Here is a 22,500-nt window from a genome sequence, read left to right on the forward strand (position 1 = left end):
TTGAGTTAAAAACATCTTAATGCTGGATTTGTTTCATCTTTTGTCTTCTCCAGATGTTCACTGATGGACTGGAGTGCTGTGGATTATTGTGATGTTTTTATCAGACTCTCATTCTGACGGCACCCATTCACTGCAGAGCATCCACTGGTCTCTTTAACACATGGTTACAAACATAAAAACTTTTATTTGCATGGACAGCAGATACAATATCTGACTGATATTTGATGTTGATTATAAAAGTATTAATGCACATTGATTTACACCACATCTGTAATGTTCTGTTGCCATGCTTCAGTAAACGAATCCTCAACTAAACCTAGTAATCCATCTAGTCATGATGAGTGCAGGTAGTGAAGTAGATAAAGAGCTTTAAACCAACAATAATAAAAGATTAAAAACAAGTAACTTTCTTTACAGGGCGGATTCTATGAGTTATTAGATCTTCTGTCTGTGTCCGTGTGTGGATGACAGGTGTTTCTGCACTGCGTGAAGGTTTCTGATCCACAGAACTATTATAGTCCACCGTCACATACTCTTGGATTCCAAGCAGTAGAAAACAGACCAGAGAATCGCTTACAAAAATACAAAAGTCAATCATTTAGAGGAGTATAAAACATGACTGGAAAGCACAAAAATATACTGTCATAAGAAGTAGAGTTCAGTTTTTAAGGGAATATTGTGTTCATCGCTCTGAGGTCCTGATGTAGACGAGCGAGGACAGCAGCAGGAACTCGGGAGGTTTGTCCAGCAGCACCAGGTTGTCGCTGCGCAGGCCGTCGTAGTGCATCCAGAAGCCGTCGATCTGAAACGCTGCTGAATAATGATGCTCTTCTCTGTTGAAGAGCGTGGCTCCCTCCAGTGAGTACCTGAGCAACAACAACCACACACTTAGAGAACACACCTACAGACACACGCTCAGAGAACACGTCTACAGACACACGCTCCGAGAACACGTCTACAGACACACGCTTCGAGAACACGTCTACAGACACACGCTCCGAGAACACGTCTACAGACACACGCTCCGAGAACACGTCTACAGACACACGCTCCGAGAACACGTCTACAGACACGCTAAGAGAACACGCCTACAGACACACGCTCTGAGAACACGCCTACAGACACACGCTCAGAGAACACGCCTACAGACACACGCTCAGAGAACACGCCTACAGACACACGCTCAGAGAACACGCCTACAGACACAGGCTCCGAGAACACGCCTACAGACACGCTCAGGGAACACGTCTACAGACACGCTCAGGGAACACGCCTACAGACACACGCCTCCGAGAACACGCCTACAGACACACGCTCCGAGAACACGCCTACAGACACACGCTCGGGGAACACGCCTACAGACACACGCTCGGGGAACACACCTACAGACACACGCTCGGGGAACACACCTACAGACACACGTTCGGGGAACACCCCTACAGACACACGCTCAGAGAACACCACTACAGACAAGCGCTCAGAGAACACCACTACAGACACGCGCTCAGAGAAAACACCTACAGACACGCGCTCAGAGAACACACCTACAGACACACGTTCAGGGAACACCCCTACAGTCACACGCTCAGGGAGCACCCCTACAGTCACACGCTCAGGGAGCACCCCTACAGTCACACGCTCAGGGAACACGCCTACAGACACGCGCTCAGGGAACACGCCTACAGACACACGTTCAGGGAACACCCCTACAGACACACGTTCAGGGAACACGCCTACATACACACACGCTCAGAGAACACGCCTACATACACGCTCAGGGAACACGTCTACAGACACACGCTCCGAGAACACGCCTACAGACACACGCTCCGAGAACACGCCTACAGACACACGCTCGGGGAACACGCCTACAGACACACGCTCGGGGAACACACCTACAGACACACGCTCGGGGAACACACCTACAGACACACGTTCAGGGAACACCCCTACAGACACACGGTCAGGGAACACCCCTACAGACACACGGTCAGGGAACACCCCTACAGACACACGCTCAGGGAACACCCCTACAGACACACGCTCGGAGAACACCCCTACAGACACACGCTCGGAGAACACCCCTACAGACACACGCTCGGAGAACACACCTACAGACACACGCTCGGAGAACACACCTACAGACACACGCTCGGGGAACACCCCTACAGACACGCGCTCGGGGGAACACCCCTACAGACACACGCTCAGGGAACACCCCTACAACAACATGTATGTTAGACCCTATACCATCTAAGCTCCTAAAAGAGGTGCTTCCAGAAGTCATAGATCCTCTTCTGACTATTATTAATTCCTCATTGTCATTAGGATATGTCCCCAAAACCTTCAAACTGGCTGTTATTAAGCCTCTCATCAAAAAACCACAACTTGACCCCAAAGAACTAGTTAATTATAGACCAATCTCGAATCTCCCTTTTCTGTCCAAGATACTAGAAAAGGTGGTATCCACACAATTATATTCCTTCTTAGAGAAAAATGGTATATGTGAGGATTTCCAGTCAGGATTTAGACCGTATCATAGTACTGAGACTGCTCTCCTTAGAGTTACAAATGATCTGCTCTTATCATCTGATCGTGGGTGTATCTCTCTATTAGTTTTATTGGATCTTAGTGCTGCGTTTGACACAATTGACCACAACATTCTTTTGCATAGACTTGAACACTTTGTTGGCATCAGTGGAAGTGCATTAGCATGGTTTAAATCGTACTTATATGACCGCCATCAGTTCGTAGCAGTGAAGGAAGATGTATCATATCGATCACAAGTGCAGTATGGAGTACCTCAAGGCTCAGTACTAGGGCCGCTACTCTTCACGCTTTATATGTTACCCTTGGGAGATATCATCAGGAAACATGGTGTTAGCTTTCACTGTTATGCTGATGATACTCAGCTCTATTTCTTCGCAGCCCAGTGAAACACACCAATTTGAAAAACTAATGGATTGCATAGTCTATATAAAAAACTGGATGACGAGTAATTTCTTACTGCTAAATTCTGAAAAAACAGAGGTGTTAATTATAGGACCTAAAAACACTGTCTAAGACTTGATGGTTGCTCTGTCAATTCTTCGTCATCAGTTAGGAACCTAGGTGTGCTATTTGATCGCAATCTTTCCTTAGAAAGCCACATTTCTAGCATTTGTAAAACTGCATTTTTCCATCTCAAAAATATATCTAAATTACGGCCTATGCTCTCAATGTCAAATGCAGAAATGTTAATCCATGCATTTATGAGCTCAAGGTTAGATTATTGTAATGCTTTATTGGGTGGTTGTTCTGCACGCTTAGTAAACAAACTACAGCTACTCCTAAATGCAGCAGCAAGAGTTCTTACTAGAACCAGGAAGTATGACCATATTAGCCCGGTCCTGTCAACACTGCACTGGCTCTCTATCAAACATCGCATAGATTTTAAAATATTGCTTATTACTTATAAAGCCCTGAATGGTTTAGCACCTCAGTATTTGAATGAGCTCCTTTTACATTATAATCCTCTACGTCCGCTACGTTCTCAAAACTCAGGCAATTTGATAATACCTAGAATATCAAAATCAACTGCAGGCGGCAGATCCTTTTCCTATTTGGCGCCCAAACTCTGGAATAACCTACCTAACATTGTTCGGGAGGCAGACACACTCTTGCAGTTTAAATCTAGATTAAAGACCCATCTCTTTAACCTGGCTTACACATAACATACTAATATGCTTTTATTATCCAAATCCATTAAAGGATTTTTAGGCTGCATTAATTAGGTAAACCGGAACACTTCCCATAACACCCGATGTACTTGCTGCATCATTAGAAGAATGGCATCTACGCTAATATTAGTCTGTTTCTCTCTTATTCCGAGGTCACCGTAGCCACCAGATCCAGTCTGTGTCCAGATCAGAGGGTCACTGCAGTCACCTGGATCCAGTACGTATCCAGACCAGATGCTGGATCAGCACCTAGAAAGGACCTCTACATCCCTGAAAGACAGTGGAGACCAGGACAACTAGAGCCCCAGATACAGATCCCCTGTAAAGACCTTGTCTCAGAGGAGCACCAGGACAAGACCACAGGAAACAGATGATTCTTCTGCACAATCTGACTTTGCTGCAGCCTGGAATTGAACTACTGGTTTCGTCTGGTCAGAGGAGAACTGGTCCCCCAACTGAGCCTGGTTTCTCCCAAGGTTTTTTTCTCCATTCTGTCACCGATGGAGTTTCGGTTCCTTGCCGCTGTCGCCTCTGGCTTGCTTAGTTGGGGACACTTCATCTACAGCAATATCGTTGACTTGATTGCAAATAAATGCACAGACACTATTTAACTGAACAGAGATGACATAACTGAATCCAATGATGAACTGCCTTTAACTATCATTCTGCATTATTGACACTGTTTTCCTAATGAATGTTGTTCAGTTGCTTTGACGCAATGTATTTTGTTTAAAGCGCTATATAAATAAAGGTGACTTTGACTACAGACACACGCTCGGAGAACACCACTACAGACACACGCTCGGAGAACACCACTACAGACACACGCTCGGAGAACACGCCTAAAAGACACACGCTCGGGGAACACACCTACAGACACACCCTCGGGGAACACACCTACAGACACACGCTCGGGGAACACACCTACAGACACACGCTCGGGAAACACACCTATAGACACACGCTCGGGGAACACACCTACAGACACACGCTCAGAGAACACCACTACAGACACACGCTCGGGGAACACGCCTACAGACACACGCTCGGGGAACACACCTACAGACACACGCTCGGGGAACACACCTACAGACACACGCTCGGGGAACACACCTACAGACACACGCTCGGGGAACACACCTACAGACACACGCTCGGGGAACACGCCTACAGACACACGCTCGGGGAACACGCCTACAGACACACGCTCGGGGAACACGCCTACAGACACACGCTCGGGGAACACGCCTACAGACACACGCTCGGAGAACACCACTACAGACACACGCTCTGAGAACACGCCTAAAAGACACACGCTCGGGGAACACATCTACAGACACACGCTCGGGGAACACACCTACAGACACACGCTCGGGGAACACACCTACAGACACACGCTCGGGGAACACCACTACAGTCACACGCTCTGAGAACACGCCTAAAAGACACACGCTCTGAGAACACGCCTAAAAGACACACGCTCGGGGAACACACCTACAGACACACGCTCGGGGAACACACCTACAGACACACGCTTTGTGTTAACTACATTACTGAAATTAATTCAAGATAAATGATTTCCCATAAAATTATGTATATATATTTTGTATTCATAATATATATATATATATATATATATATATATATATATATATATATATATATATATATATATATTATATAGTTATAGAACTGCAGTTTAATAAGTAAAAATGCATTTTAAAATGATTTTTTTTTGTGTGTGTGTGCATGGATAGTTCTTAAATTTGTAGGAAGATTTTGGAAATTGTTGTCCAGTTACATTCAGGATGAGGTGACGTGTGTCTCGAGTGAATCAAGAGGAGGATGTGACCGAGGTCACTAAAGGTCACCGTTGTTCGGAGAGCTCCAGGTGATACGGCACGTACGACAGATCCTCCGACTGCCACATCTGCATGTTGAGGATGACGAAGGGCGGCGGGCCGTGACAGAAGAACCTCTGACCGAACTCCCTCAGACCCTCGCACCTGTAACACACACACACACACAGATGTGATGAGGAGATCAGATCAGATGCATCAGCCTCGGAGAAACTCTGAGAAACTCACTCCAGCTCTTCACAGAGCTCCAGCCGCGGGCAGAAGAACTCGTCCAGCGCTGACTGGATGGGATCTTTATCTGGAAGCTCCTGAGGAGGACTGAGAGAAACACAGACATACAGCTGTCAATCATCTCAAACATCTATGGAGTGAAGGTGAGTGTTGGATGTAGTGTGAAGCGTGACGTACTTGACACTGATGGTCCGGTGAAGATGCTCCTGGAAGCGGTTGGGGCAGGTCCAGCTGGAGCAGCAGCTCTCCTGCGCGCTAGACATCAGGTTCTCCAGGTTCTTGGTGAAGTTCTCGTGCTCGTTGCCGAACAGGTCGATCTCCAGTGCCGTGTGGTGGACCGCGGAGCGGTACTGCCGCTTGGACATGCGGTCCCAGATCCACAGCATCTTGACGGTGGTGTACTCGCAGGAGTCCATCAGGTACAGGAAGTGCTGGACGAAGCGGCGGCCCAGGAACAGACCCAGCTCTCGAGGGAAGCTGTGGTTGTCTCTCAGGATGACGTAGAGGAGCATGAGGAAGCCGTCGATGGTGCAGGTGTTCTTCAGGGTGATCTTGACGTACAGCGGCGTGCAGGCGATGGCCTTGCGTCCCGCTCTGATGGTGAACACACCGCCCCACGGCAGAACCGGACGCCAGAACGAGCGCTCGCCCTCCGTGTTATTACTGATGGAGGCGCGGATCTCCTCGAACAGCGTCTTGGTCCTGTCACAACAACACCACACACTTCAGCTTCAAAGAGTTGTTAAATCAGTGTCATAAACACTGATTTAACAACATCTTAATCCTAAAAACATGCTGTTTTCTGTCTGTTTATATGAACACACGTTCCTGCCAAAGAATACAACATGTAAAAGATAAACTTTAAAAGGTAATTGATTTATTTTGTTTTTTTTATTTAAGTCTTGCCATTCTTTATTTAAATCTCATTATTCTGCGTTTATATCAAAGAATTAAGAGACAAAGTCCAAAATTATTTATTTATTTGTTGTATTTATATTTTTTTTATTCCATGGCAAAAACAGATTCAATAAAAATATTTTTTTTTATGAAGTGATTAAAAGTCCCTTCTAACTCTTAATATGTAAACAAAGATCAAACAGGAGCTTTAAAACTGACTGTATGTAATCTTCAGATTTCTGTTCTGTAAGTGTATGCAAATTAGTGCATATTTAATTATATTAATGCATCATTTGCATATGTAAACAACCTTTAGCAAACTTGTGATGCAAAACTACTGTCTTTTACTACAGTTATTAATTAGCTGAGGAGTGTATGGTGATATATATATATCTTTACACACACATCTGTAGTGTATGACTTTAAAGAAATCTAAACATTACAAGTGAACACGTCTGAAACAGACACTTACAGCAATGAGCTAATATTCAGAGTTTATAAGTTGAAAAGGTTTTCAGAAATGTGAATGATAAACTCATTCATCTGAATACTTGTCAACAAATGACAGTTGATTAATTTATATAATGAACATTAATGCACTTGTGAGTCAGTCGTGTTGTTGATACAGCTTCATTAAAGGTGTGTGTGTGTTCTGCATTGAGATCAGAATGTGTGTGTGTGCGTGTTCGTTCACCTCTCCGAGTGTGTGATGAAGCTGCGCAGCTCCTCAGAATCTGTTAAAGAGCAGAAATCTCTCTCCATAATGTTCCGCACGTCTTCATCTCTACGAAACCAACATGGCATCTGTTTACCAGCGCACGCACGCACGCAGGCGTCACGTACACAGCGCTGATCAAGCCCCGCCCACTCACGCTAGGCTAGATGGTACACAACAAAATCTACTGGGCACGCGCACAACAATACAGCGTCATTTTTGTCTCAACAATTAAAGCTAATTAGATTTTTTTTGGAACGTAGGCTCTACTTTTGAACAAAAACACGCGATTAGGCAAGGCAAGTTTATTTATATAGCACATTTCGTACCCAATGGTAATTCAAAGTGCTTAACATAAAAGAAAGTAAAATAGGAAGAAAATAATACAAAAATAAAAACAAGCAATTTTAAAACTTTGGAAATGATTTAAAAATGGACTTACTTAAAATGAATTTAAAACAGTTACAAATAGAAAATAATTTTACATAAAATACAGTGAATACGTAAAATACAGTGCAATCATTTCGGACATTGCACAGTGCTCATTCAATAAATGCACAGCTACACAGATGAGTTTTAAGTCTAGATTTAAATGTGACTAGTGTTTTAGCACATCTGATCTCTTCTGGAAGCTGATTCCAGCTGCGGGCGGCATAGTAACTAAAGGAGGACTCCCCTTGTTTTGTGTGAACCCTTGGTATTTCTAACTGACTCGATCCTAGTGATCTGAGTGGTCTGTTAGGTTTATATTCAGTGAACATATCTGCAATGTATTTCAGTCCTAGGTCATTGAGCGATTTATATATGAGTAAAAGTACTTTAAAATCAATCCTAAATGTAACTGGAAGCCAGTGTAAGGACCTGAGGACTGGTGTGATATTCTCAGATTTTCTGGTTCTAGTCAGAATCCTGGCAGCAGTGTTCTGGATGAGCTGCAGCTGTCTAATGGTCTTTTTGGGAAGGCCGGTGAGGAGCCCATTACAATAGTCCACCCTGCTGGTGATAAAGGCATGAACAAGTTTCTCCAAGTCTTTGCTGGAAACAAAACATCTAAGTTAACTCTTGCAAAGTTTTTTAGATGATGTATGCTGATTTAGTTACTGCTTTGACATGACTACTGAAACTAAGGTCTGTCTTCAGAATCACACCAAGATTCCTGACTTGATTTTTAGTTGTTTGATCCCTAGAGTCAAGGTATGCATTCACCTTGAACACTTCATCTTTGTTTTCCAAATGCAATGACTTCAGTGTTTTCCCTGTTTAACTGAAGAAAGTTATGGCACATCCAACTATTAATTTCATCAATGCATTGGCAGAGGGAGTCAATGGGGCTGTAGTTATTTGGAGATAAGGCTAGGTAAATCTGGGTATCATCAGCATAGCTGTGATAGGCAATTTGGTTCTTTCTCATTATTTGACTTAGTGGGAGCATATACAGGCTAAACAAGAGCGGTGCAAGAATTGAGCCTTGTGGGACTCCACATGTCATGGACGTCCACTTAGACTTATGCTCTCCTAGACTCACATAATAGCCTCTCCCTTCTAAATATGACCTGAACCATTTAAGTACCATCCCAGAAAGCCCGACCCAGTTTTCCAGTCTAGTAGTATGTTATAATCGACAGTGTCAAACGCAGCACTGAGATCTAGCAATACCAGCACCGATATTTTGCCAGAGTCAGAATTTAAGTGAATATCATTTATTATCTTAATGAGTGCTGTCTCTGAGCTGTAATGCGATCGAAAACCAGATTGAAAATTGTCCAGGTATCCATTTGAGTTTAAGTATTTGTTCAGCTGTATAAATCACTACAATTCAAACACTGGGACAAATTAATGGAATAAGGGTATAACAGCAACATCGCACCAAATTCATATTTTACTGCTGTTTAAATAAATATAGATATAATTATGTTCCCTTTTTGGGGGGGGGGGGGGGGGGTGTTATAAGTCTCTTCTGTTAAAGGATGAAGGTAAAGTGACCTGTTTGTGTTTGATAATGTCATAAAACAGTTTTCAATGTCCATTTACATCATTTGAATATGCGAAAAGATTTAAAAGTTAAAAAAAATATATATATTAGCAGTAATCTATGTGTTAGAATTTTTAGGATTTTTTTTAGTAGTTAGATAGTCGGTGTTGACGTTTTTTTTAATGAATTTATTATATTAAGCATCTCGAATAACACCAACATCACACAAACATGCATATTTTAATGCTTTTGAGAAAAAAAAGGATTTATATGTCTTTTTTTCGTTGAGGGGGAGGGTTGTATATATATATATATATATATATATATATCATATGATTTTTCAGTTTTAAATAGTTTTGCGTTTGTTAGTCTCTGTGCTCTAAACTCTTGTTCGCGCGCTGCTCGTGCCCGGTAGTTTTGCGCGCTCTTGTGGCGACAGTCTGTCACGGTGTTCGGAAATTCGCTCCAGAAACCGCGTGGACTCAAAGAAATTCCCTTTTATCGTCTCACTTAGGCTTCATAGTTTCTCTCAGAGTTTCTCCGTCACTGTGACGTTATTCTGAACGAAAGTCCTTATTATCGCTTCAGTAAAGCTTCCTGAGGGGAGTCGGACCGTTACTACATCCGGGACTCTGGCGTCCCTGGATACAGCGGCGCGCTCAGTGTAAACAAGCGAAACACTCCTCCAGAGAGACGTTCCCCGTGTGAGAGACTGATTTACTGTAATATATATATATCCAGGTATGATTTATTGGAGATAGTAGGTATTCACATACTGTAAGTGCGTGTAAATGTGCTGCAGTGTCTGATATGGAGGTTTCTGCGGGTGATGTGTGTCGGACCCTGGAGATCATCACAGCACGAGCGGTCAGTAATGCACACACACACACACACACACACACACACCAGCTTCAGTCAGAGACAGCGTGCTGTGATCTTCTGTCCAGGATCCAGAGGCCTCTGAGGAGGAGAGCAGCGGCTGTTCGGCGGAGAAACTGCTCACTGATCAAGGTCTGACATCATCAGCAATCATCAAGTGTTAAAGGGCCCATGAACTGCATTAATTATTATTGTATATCATTTATATGTACTCCGAGGTTCACCTATAATCAAAAAATCATAATGATTTAGACTCAGTATGCTATTTATATTCAGAGCGGCACGCGTCATAATCTGAAAGCCACGCCCACCGGGGGGGGAAACAATCCGACCCCCCTCCGCTGACTTCCTGACACGTGACTAAACGCAACAATATCTAAGAGCTGCTGTGTCACAGCTGTACAGTAAATAAGCTAAACAAGTTCTATATTTTATGTGTTTACAGTACATACATAAACTCATAGCACATTGTTGATATCTGGAACTACATTTTCACCAGTTAAACATTAATTCATGATAGCAAAAATTAGTGCAAACCGAATTGTTGATTTCAAAAATGTATACCGTGGGAATGATTAAAAGTCAAAACTTAAAATAATGATACTGCCATATACTGACCGGAATTACATTTGGACTGTATTAGCTATATTATTGTCCATATATATATGTAACCCGTCTTGTCTGTCTGTGTTGTGTTCTGGGTTGTTCTCAAGTAGACACAGGGGCACTGGCTGACACAATGTAGTTTATTATCTGCGATCATAAACAATATGGCAATGAGTGTTGCGTGACATCAAATTAGCATCTCAGTCAAATCCAGCATTGCTTTGACTGTATTCACATTAATCACATTTAACCTCTTTTCATAAAGAAAAACTACATACATTTGTAATCAAAAACAAATACAAAGAAAAATATCACAGATATTCCCAATAGAAAAACACATTGTAAATTCCCCTTAGTCATTCATTAATTCCATTAGATAAACTACACATATATGCATTCATCTAGAACAAATATGCACAAACACACACAAAAAAACATACCTGCGGTCATAAACAATATGGCAATGTGTTGCGTGACATCAAATTAGCATCTAAAAACAAATAGCATCACGTCAATACAATGTTAATGGCCTGCCGAACAGCTAGCTCACCATGTGCTGCAGCAGCTCCCGAACTGCATTTAACATATAAAAGACACAAATTTCACGGCTTGTAGTTCATTAAGACTACTGCAAGATTCACTCATCATCATAGACACTCTTACACAGTGATAAGTCAACAAATAAGTGATAATAGCAACTTATATATCTATTTTATTATCGGAGAGACCTGACGTGAACTCACCTCAGTCAAATCCAGCATTGCTTTGACTGAGGTCAACCTTGCGCGGCGCAAGTTTCCAGTCTGATGACGTCACACGCACGCACTGCACTAACCCGACGCGCAGGCAGAATGAACCCAAAATGAAACTCCAGTAATACAAAAAGAAATATTTTTGGTGGAATTCATAAGTATACAAATAAACCTGCTACATATATAAATGATATATATTGTTTTATACATGCACATAATACACTCATGTTGTATCTAAATCACCTTCGGCTCTAATCTGATAAACGTGAGTCTATAGGGCATGAAGATTTTAAGATATTATAAACACTAACATGATGATTTTCTGTAAAGCTGCTCTGAAACGATGTGCATGTTAATGAAAAGCACTATATGAATGCATGCGACTTGACTTGAAAGCACACAACGGAAGTTTCTTTGAGAGGTTTGTGTGTCTGAGGCTCATCTTCTGCTGTGTTCTGATGGTGTTCCAGTGTCTGTGGACCGGATGGACATCACAAAGGGGTTTTTGGACGATATCTCTCGGCCGGCCTCCAGTGAGATCAGAAGACTGAGTCGAGATGGGCCCAGATCTCTTGAGGTGCTCAGTCCTGACGTCACACACTCCGAGGTAGAGAAGCTCCTTCATCTGAGCGTCTGGAGACGGAGAGCACTAATGATCTAATGACTGTCTCCTTAAGCAGGTTCACCGGGACAGGACTGATCTTACCGCAGAAAACGGCTCTGATCAAGGTCTGACCAGAGCTTTCATCTCAAGATTCAGTTCTTCCAGTTCAATATTTGATTATTTTTGTATTATTTCAAAGATGATTCCGATGAAGAGAATGAAGATCCGGAGTTGAGAGAAGCCATAAAGAAGATGAAGAGGCTGGACCGTGTTCTGGCTCTCAAGGTGTCAGCGGAGAGAGAGGTTAAGCAGAAAGGAAGACAGCAGCACCAGAGACTGTGGCAGGAGCTTCAGGTTTGTCTGTAGATCACACACACACACACACACACACACACAGACGTCTGCGTGCTGCACTAACACTCATACACCTTACAGACCGCCGGCCTTAGGATGAGCAGCAACGAGACGGACAACACCAGACGCTTTCTAGCACTGACACCCAACAACTGTGAGCCCCTCAGACTTACATGAGATTAGAATTACTATATATATATATATATATTATCATATTTGCTGAGTGATTCAGTGATGTGCTTCAGATCAGGACTGTGATGAAGTGGATTTTGTCCCTGTGTTTGAGACTGAAGTTCTGGATCTGAAGAGTGATCTGGACACGAGACACCAGACGGACGGTAAACCATCCAAACCACATTCTACACCTATAGAGTCAGTTCAAGTCAGTTTTATTTATTTAGTGCTTTATACAATACACACTGCTGCGTAAGAAAGAAAGAAATACTTATTTGTCATAAAAAATGAGATCACAAGTAACATTTCTTTCTATAGCGCTTGAAACAGTACAGATAGTTTCAGAGCAGCCTCTCAGAAATAAACAGTAAAATGTCAGTTAATTGTACAGTTCTGTAATTATGAAACAAACTCAGAGCAGCTCAGATCAGCTCACTTTAGGACTGACAATCACGCACCAAATTCTCATTAATGCAAAATCCCTGCATTACTTAGATCACAGGGCTTAAAGTATTCTGGCACCGTGCCGGATCTCCGGCGTGTGGCCGTGAGGAAAAAAAAAATATATATATTTGAGAGCCTGCGCATGCAGTTTAATATTTTCGAGCCAATTTATTTCTTATACCAATCATATGAGAGGAACGCAGCTTTAACTAACATTACAAGCCTATCAGAAGCAGAGAAGGGCGTGAAGGATGACTGACGCCCATACGTCAATGTCACGTTAGCGTTGTCGGAGAAAACAAAAATGGAGCGCAAGTTTATGAAGCCTGGGGATGATGTCCTAGACTCCTAGCAATAGATAAAGGACTCAAAAATAAATGGCGCTTTTTGGCAGTTGGTGCAAGAAACTGAGAGAGCCCGGGGCTTGTTTCTGCATGATTTGCTCGAGGAAGCTACTGTATGCCAGCAGCGGTAAGAAAGTGCTTGCTCGTTATGATTTATGTCACGTTCCAGGCAACCCGTAACCCGTGTTTTTCCAACCTTAAACCTGTGAAAGTGCACTGGAACGGCAGTCAAACCCGTGACTTCCCACCCGTGAACAGTGTTGCCAGATTGGACGGACGATTTCCAACCCAAAAGCTCACAAAAACCCACCTACTCCAACAAAAAACCACCCAAAACTTTAACTAACAAAATAATGTGATACAACATGTCAGTCAAAGGTGTTAACAGCCATTTTAACTCCTTAAAACTAAATAATAGCCTAAATAATACCGTTAGATAAATTTCCCATGGATCAAATGGTGGCAAATACATTAAAGACAATTACCAAATATGATTAGAATAGGTTATGCAAGCAGTCACCGTCAAAACATTTGATTGATTTACAATTGATTTACCGATACCCTCGAAAAAACATATGCATCATTTTCAATGTCAACAGCATAAGTGTCCAGTATAAGTGATAGGAAAAAGCAATGTAAGTAGGTATTTCACACTTGTTTATGCACACATATAACAGTCAAAACTGTGTTGTCATTCATTGATAAATACTGTATGAAAATTAACAACAACAATAATAATCGCCATCCGAATCCATGAGTTTATCACTGAGGTGTATGTAAATTATTTTCACAGCGGTCCACATGAGAAACAATACCGCCCTAATAGGGGCTTTAGTCTTTTGTGAAGTTCATATTGTAGAACATTACATTTGCACAGTCAAAGCTAAGAAGATATACCAATCTGTACTGTTTAAAAGATAAAAGACAAGATCGTTTAGATATAGATTAGATATAAATAGATTATGTTATAAATTAAATAATTTAACTGTGCTCTATTTTAGGAGTTGCAGTAATATTAGAGTCTTGGTGTCATCTTTCCCTCAACAGGTGTAATTCACGTTTTGAGTGTAACACTCTCCCACTCTTTACCATGTAACATATATTTAGGCATTATGATCACTCATACAGTTCTTACATTTAAAATTAGATCCGCTATTGCTCATGTATCATCACGTGTGTCTGTAGATCACTAGTGATTGGCTAAAAGTACGGCCGCGACGTCCTCATCAGCATCAGCACCTCTGCACTGCAGTTTATAACAACGTGATGACTGTTCGGATGCAGTGTATGCACACTTGAGCTTGTTTGTTAGCCAATTAGCCTATACAATTTATATTTTTGAAAACCGCCAAACTGACCCCAAACCAGCCCAAATTTTGTCCACCCACCCAAGACAATTTTTATTCGCACAATCAAATTCAAAACCGCCCAATCTGGCAACACTGCCCGTGAACTCGTACTAGATCGATGTACTCCGAGTTCTGACGTCACACAGCACGCGAAACAACAGCCAGTGTTTATGCAAGTGGTACACGTTAAAAAATAGATTTTAGGACAATGTAACGTTGCAATAAAATTAATAATCTAGCTAAATTTCCTTGCGCTCAGAAAGTTTGGCGTGACTTGCCTGGAACGGTACAAAGTTGTTAGTCGTGGTTTGAAATAGTGACTTGCGAGCTAAAACCTGCCTGGAAAGCAGCACCAGACTCCGGTCATAGAGCCGCTGCCCGTGCACTTTAAACTTAACACGACGTTGCCGGGAGTAGAGACCTGCGCGGGAGGGATTTTTAAGTTTCGTCCCGCTCCCGCCCGCAAAATCCGTAGCCTATAGCCTACAGTAGTTTTTATTTTTTTTTTTTTTATAAATTGTATATTCTGCCTGCTACTCTTATTTTTTCACTTGCTCCCCTGTTGAATATAAATTTAAAAAGAAACGGAAAATAAACAAATGTTTCGTTTTATTTGCGTTTAATTAAAAGTAGGGGAGAGCAGGGGCGAAAGTACCATTTTTCAGAAAAACATCATTTTAAAAGATAATGTTGTAGACAGATATATTTCTGCTGTGTACAGTAACTCAGAAGTGTGGTCTATCAATACCAGGTGGTATTTTGTAGAAATGTAGAAAGGCTTCAGTATAATTTCAATTTGAACATAAGTTGCACATTGTTACTTTTGACCCCATCGGTTGGGACGAAAGTAACACACAGGTGGGTTAAAAGTAACACAACAATATAAGCTTGATTTATTTTCCGTTACTCTTATTTTTATTAAGTATACCTGACTATGACCTTGTTAATATGTAACTGCAAACATATTCTGCCTTTTATTTTTGCCAAAAAATTTTTTTAATTACATATTTATATTTATATTTTTATTTTAAATTTAAGTTTCATCAAATGTCTCAAAACCCTACTGTACAAACTTTATTTTTTTATTTTTTTATTTCAGTGTATTTTTATAAAACATTTTTTCAACAGAATGAACAATATAATAATTAAATTACATTGGCATAATATACATTCTAAATGTAACAGTAGGCCTATTCATGTTTCCATCCAGTTGTTTTTATGCATAAATTCAAAATGTGCATTAAAACATCTGGAAACACTGCAAATTCATAGCTGGAGGTGTAAAAGCTAAGGTATGGCTAAAACCTAAATATAACTAAGGTAAATGTGAGGTAGGAGCTGCCCAGATGTTCCTCTGTGTCCAGAAACGCTCTCTCATAAACATCTGGATAAAACCAGACCACTGTTTGTCTTTCTGACCCTCACTCAGACATATTCTATTGGTATAATATGACAAACATTTTAATAAATGATGCAAGAGACAGAAATTCACAGAATAGCATGTACCGGAACAAAATAAATACTTCTTGTCACTGTAGCGGAACAGGAACTCCTGGCATTTAAACCTGATTTACTTTTATACTAAAATACTTTGATAATGCAAACTTTAGGATGTGTTAAAGCATTAAATAACCTGTAGATTGATCATTACTGTGACACATGAAACAAAAAAAACAACACAACTAATTAAAAAAAATTACCGCTTCAATAATTTACTTTTTGTTATCGAAAACAGTTTTACCGACCTAACTGCGGGAAATGATGGGGAAATCACGTGATATTTCTCAGCTCCATCAAGGATTGAATGCTGAATATACCGTCATAGCTGGGAATGCAAATGCAGTAATAGGCTCTGAGCAAATCGCTTTGTTACTTTCGCCCCGGTTCTCCCCTATGAACATGAACAAGGAACTTAGAACATATACAGTAAAAAAAGTAAGAAATGTAAATAAAAAATATATATACCTATAATAATTAGGCTATAGGCTTTATAGCCTAATAAATTATATAATAATAATAAACCTGGATTTATTTCATGTTCAAAGGAAAAGTAGTTTATGGGGCCTGAGCAATTCATTCAAACATTTAACAAAAAATATCCTTATTCCTCAATAACAAAATAGACCAATTTTAAATATTTAGCTAAATAAATAAATAAAAATTATTTATTTATTTATTTGTATAAAAAACTACTTAATGTGCCCATGCAGGAATATCATGTCATTCTCTGTTGAGAGCTTCAGTTAAATCCGTCTCTGCTCCAGTATGCGACCGCAAATACTGAAAGCCCTCTCCGATGGTGCGCTAGCTGGAATACAAAGTACATGGCGTGTTTGCTTAATCTCGGAAATTCGTCTTTTCCACCACTGGAGGACATCATCCGGTCTGTGTGCTTCTAATCCATCCAATTTGACATTTAAATATATCGCTATTACGGAATCGAATTACACGTCGCTGTCTACGGTATCATCCGCATCCTCCCATTCCGCAAAGTCTATTTTATTTTATTATAAACAAAGGTCTATTTGTTTCTAGTTCTTTTATTTTGTTATTTTGTCTTTTATTTGTCCCGCAAATAATTTTATTTTCCCGCACACAATAATATCTTGCCGCCCGCGTCCGCATTCACCCATCAAATATTGTCCCGCGCCGCACTCGGTGGCGCTGGGTCCCGCGGTACTCCCGCGGAAGTGCAGGTCTCTAGCCGGGAGCAACTATTAGCTGACACACCGTTGTCTATGACTGACCATGTCTGCGATTAAACAATATGCGTGTGCACATTTATAGCGGAAAATGATTTGTCATTTTCAAAAAAAGCGTTCACTAGACTGTTGGTTTCAAATCAACATGCGAGGTACATCCCAGAAAAAAAAGTGATAATAGCCTTGATTTCACTTCTAATCTTCAGTTTAGCAGTTCAGTTCTTTAGCACTTTGAGCACTTAATTATTTAAGCACTTGTTATTGTTTAGAAGAAATCACTTTATTTGACATAGTACTTTTAAATAAATGGTGCCAAACATAATCATTGAAGAGATTCATGTCTATCTCAGTCAGTTTACCATTTTCTAAGCACTTTAACCTCTTGCTACTGTATTTTTGTTTGTTACTGTATTATTGACTATCGTCAATATATGAATTAAGTCTGTCTGTGGAGTTTCTCTCCAAACACCCCCCCCCCCCCCCCCAAAAAAAAAGTTCAGGCTCAGGATTTTTTTCCACTTTAACCCCTGAGATCATGAACTAGTTTTATGAAGCTTGATTGTAGGTGTATGTCATAATTTTGGCATGTGTTTGTTGTGCTGGTTTTAATATGTGATTATGATTTTATGCTAAAAATATGACATCATCTCTTGTCTTTGTGTTTTTTATTATTGACCGTGTTGTTTTTTCTGAACACTAGAGGGCGTCCTGATGTCAGGAATCATAGTTTACTGCTACAGACTTTAATCTAAAACAGCAAAATGTCATTTAAGTTCTGCACGTCACTTACATCTTCATCATCAGCTCCATCGCTTTACTGTGTGTGTGTGTGTGTGTGTGTGAGACGCAGGTCAGCAGCTGACAGAGGATCAGCCGTCAGACGACAGACAGCGAGGAGCGGCTCACAGCAAGCACAGACAAGACTTTGTCAAGAGAAATATTGAGGTACGTCGTAATTAATGCGCTTCATTAAAGAGTTCCTCACGTTTCTTTTTAAATCGTCTGAATGTGATATTGATGCTCAGAGTCAGCTGGTCTCAGGGGGAGGGGCTTGCTCATTCTACAGAGCTTCTGATTGGACAGAAGTGAGTGCATTATGATGTCATTGAGAAATCTGCTCTGTTTTCCTGTGCAGAACTCACATTGGTATTTCATGGGGTCTTTAAACATGGAACGACTTCCATTCATTAGAGCGCAGAATGGAATAATGGTGTAATGTAGAATTAAAACCACTCTGTTTTCTGCTGAATTGATTCCAGCTCTTCCACAGAATCTGATGCTCTTCCTCAGTATTTATAAGCTGTTTTCCAGTTCAAATATTTAAACATTTCTTCAATTTACTGAACATGCACAAGAACGTCAGATAAGAAAAGAAAGTGGTCAGAAAACGAGTTTGTGATTTAAACAAGAACAATTTTAATTGATCAAACTTAATTCAAAGCTGCTTTTTCAGACCACAAAAGCAGTAATTTGTTCTTATTTTAAGCATAAACTCTTCATTTTGATCAATTTCTGGAAAAAAAGATCTCTTATCTTCTGTGGTCTCCAGCAAATGTGTCTTCTGTGGGTCTTAAGAAGTCTTTATTCACCTTTCCTCAAATCAAAGCCTTAAAAGGGCTTAAATTAGAAAAGAAAGACTTAAATTCATACAGTTGTGGTCTTTAACGTTGCACGTACTGCAAAACATTAATATCTTCTTTAGTATTTGTGTCTTCTAATACAAATATGTAAACATCCTTAAGATATGAAGAAACCAAAATGTACAAAATGAAGTGAGTTTATGCTTAAAACAGTCTAAGAACAAATATCTGCCAACGGAGAATGAAAACTTGTTTTCACTTTGAACTACATAGATTTTTCTCAATCCACTGACAGATAAACGTTCTCATTTCTCATAAAACAAGACTTCTTATAGTTTGTCATTCTGCGTTTCCAGTAAATGGATCTTGATTTTAGAAGCTCAAATGAAAACTGGGGAAGGAGACAGAAATGCTGAGGAAGAGCATGATTGATGGATTATTTGATGAAAGGTGTTTGTGATTGTTCAGCTGGCAGAAGCATGGGGGAACTCGTTTCTGCTCACCCAACAGGAGAAAGAGAGAATAGAGGAACTGCTGAACGATCTGGAGGAAGAAGAGAAGCACAGCGAGCTGCAGACTGAACCACAGGTACACACACATACAGCACGATTGATCCAAATTATTCTTATGGAAGCCTGTTTCTGCCACTGGATAATTACCATTCTGGCTGTTTTTCTTTCAATTCTGAGTTTATAGTTCACAATTCAGACTTCCTGTTTTTTTTTTCAATTTCTTTGCAAAGTCAGAAAAGATGTCACAATTATCTTTTAGTTTTTTTTTTTGCCTAAACCTTAAAAAGTAAAAAAAAAAATCTAAAATAATCTTGGTATTCTGAGAAAAAGCAACAATTGTGACATAAACTCGGAATTCTGAGGAAAAAAAGCAACATTTTTGACATATTCAGAATTCGGAGGAAAAAAGCAAAAATTGTAAGATATAAATGTAATGTAAAAATTGCATTATAGAAACTTGACGTTCTGAGAAAAACAGTCAGAATTGCAAGATGTTAATTTGCAGTTGCAAGAAAAACAGTTCCACATTGTGAGATAAAGTTACAACGATCTTTTTTAATTATTATTATTTTTATTCCGTGGCAGAGAAACGGCACATATTCATTACAGCAAGAAATCCTGCAGATCCTCCCCGATGCAGATGTTTAACAGTATTTTCGGATCGTTTCTGTGTTCAAACTCTCCAAACACACAGATCCTCCTCAGCTGTGATAGACAGAAGAAGCTTCTCTGTGTTGATGTAGGCTGTTCACTGATGCTTTACTGTTGCTCTGTCTGACTTGAGTGAGTTTGTAAAGACAGACAGATGTTGTTGGGCTTCTCTCCGTCGTACGGCTGTATTGTAAGGGTCACGAGCGCTGAAGGCCAAGCACATTAAAGTATGATGAATCACTGCAGCGCAGCTGTGTTCATCATTAATCGCTGTCGCACACTTCTTCTCATGCTTCTGCCTTTAGTCCAGTGATGTGTAAACTGCTTATTTGTGTCTTATTTGTTCAGATTGGTGTGTATCAACAGCCTGACACAGTATACAACCATTACTGGAAATGATCAACACAGTTTACACAAAATAAACTATGTATGTTACAATCAATACACTTCATTAGAAGAATAAACATAACACAATTCACACAGTATCCACCGTGCATCTTATATAATGCAGCTTTGCCATCGCAACGAATCCAGAGCAAATAAACTGTGGATGAACAGCACCGAAACTAAAACGATACCTTAGTTTGAATCTCATTGTATTCTCATCATTAGAGTTTGTTCTGAATTACTTCAGTGTGAGCACACAATCCTCAGACACTGATCCAGAGATCACTTTAGTCCTGCTGTGAACATTTAAACATCATCATCATGCATTTGGTCTCATCTTCTTTGCAGATGTTTAACTATTTGTTCATCTGCTTCAGTCACGTGACTCTTTCTTGAGGTCTGTAAAAATGTTTTAGCATATTATTCTGATTTCTGAAGATCGTGTGACACTGGAGACTGGAGGAATGATGCTGAAAATACAGCGGAGCATCACAGAAATAAATTACACTTTAACACAGATTCACACAGAAAACAGATGATTTAAACAGTAATAATATATCAGATTTTTACAGTATTTCTGATCAAATACATGCAGCCTCTGTGAGCAGAAGAGACTTCTCTCTGCATGTTAATGTAGGTTTTCTTATTATTTGTATTTTATTCAATTACAAGATTATTATTAAACGTAGCATTCAACTGTTTATAACCCCGGGTTATTATAGAAATAAAAATTTAAAAAGACAAAAAACACAACAAACCTACTAAACTTTTACTAAAATTTACACGAAAGAAGAAATGTATTTATTTTATTTAAAGTAAAATTAAAATCCAATACCAAAAACTCTCAATGGTACTAAAAAGACTATCATAAGCTCCAGATGTTGTGCAGTAATGTCTGTTATTATATTCCAGTTCAGTACAGCAGCTCTATGAGCTCACAGTCCGTATATGAGGCTTTTAATTACCCATCAGTCTTTGCTGCACGCAGGCGGCGTGTCAACACTTACCTCATCCTCGCCATCCTCTGACCTCATCGCTCGCCGCTCGGCCTGATGGGAGATTCACAAGGATATTAGTCAAGACTTAGATATTTGGCTTTAGAGGCTCTTTGGCCGAGTCGGGATTCTGTGTGGAGCACCAGGTGCAGGAAAACCTCTGGGCTTTATCTTCTTGTGATCGCTTCGGCAAAACAGCATGGAATCTGTGACATGTTACTGAGAAACACTGTTGATAATCCTTTAATCATGTTGGACACTATAAATCATACTTGATCATATTTAATGATATCTCCGTCTCCTCACGTCTTCTGTCTCTGATTGAGAGTTCAGAGTGTTTGATCCAGTCGAAGATCTTTTAGTGTAATTCTGGAGCTCCTCGTGTCAGATCTTTCCTGATTGTGATCAAGTAAAGGTCAGAATAAGGTCAGTAATATCTCCAGATGAACTCTTACTGGACTGAAGCAGCTCAGCTTTACTTGATTCTCCATCAATCATGTTTTAGAGTCTCAAATCTGATCCTCAGGATCTTTTGAGGAGCGTTTGTTTCCAGAAACTTTACTTTCACTGTTCCTCAGCGGAGGAATGATCTTCACAAGCCTCCAGAACATCTCACATCTTCTGAGGAGCCTTGATTTCTTCAGCTCTCAGTCACTGTGTTATATGTGCGGATCATTTACATCTCATCTCATCACTGGAGATATATTCAGATCAGTTTATCTCAGTCTCTGCTCTACTGTTAGAGACACATCACAAGCAGCAGAATATCATCAT

The 22,500-nt window shown here is 40.4% G+C and overlaps 2 protein-coding genes across 2 annotated transcripts in view; one reads left to right on the forward strand and one right to left on the reverse strand.

Annotated features, from left to right (window-relative positions):
• Nucleotides 1-164: 164 nt before the first annotated feature.
• Nucleotides 165-7,556, reverse strand: c8h14orf28 (chromosome 8 C14orf28 homolog). The gene is made up of 5 exons (XM_059555488.1): nt 7,401-7,556; nt 5,987-6,511; nt 5,807-5,896; nt 5,591-5,725; nt 165-866 (listed from the first exon to the last, which is right to left on the reverse strand). Exons 1-5 carry the CDS (start codon nt 7,508-7,510, stop codon nt 683-685), a joined length of 1,044 nt encoding a protein of 347 aa, XP_059411471.1. The 5' UTR covers nt 7,511-7,556; the 3' UTR covers nt 165-682.
• Nucleotides 7,557-9,795: 2,239 nt separating this feature from the next.
• The window catches only part of fsip1 (fibrous sheath interacting protein 1), a 24,644-nt gene continuing 11,939 nt past the window's right edge, over nt 9,796-22,500 (forward strand). The window contains exons 1-9 of the mRNA XM_059555143.1: nt 9,796-10,260; nt 10,341-10,404; nt 12,101-12,237; nt 12,308-12,359; nt 12,434-12,588; nt 12,670-12,742; nt 12,834-12,974; nt 18,452-18,546; nt 19,650-19,769. Of these exons, the coding sequence (XP_059411126.1) occupies nt 10,204-10,260; nt 10,341-10,404; nt 12,101-12,237; nt 12,308-12,359; nt 12,434-12,588; nt 12,670-12,742; nt 12,834-12,974; nt 18,452-18,546; nt 19,650-19,769 (894 nt within the window). The 5' untranslated portion in view covers nt 9,796-10,203. The remainder of the gene's footprint in view (nt 10,261-10,340; nt 10,405-12,100; nt 12,238-12,307; nt 12,360-12,433; nt 12,589-12,669; nt 12,743-12,833; nt 12,975-18,451; nt 18,547-19,649; nt 19,770-22,500) is intronic.

The sequence above is a fragment of the Carassius carassius genome, chromosome 8, assembly GCF_963082965.1.
Source record: "Carassius carassius chromosome 8, fCarCar2.1, whole genome shotgun sequence".
Taxonomy (NCBI): Eukaryota; Metazoa; Chordata; class Actinopteri; order Cypriniformes; family Cyprinidae; genus Carassius; species Carassius carassius.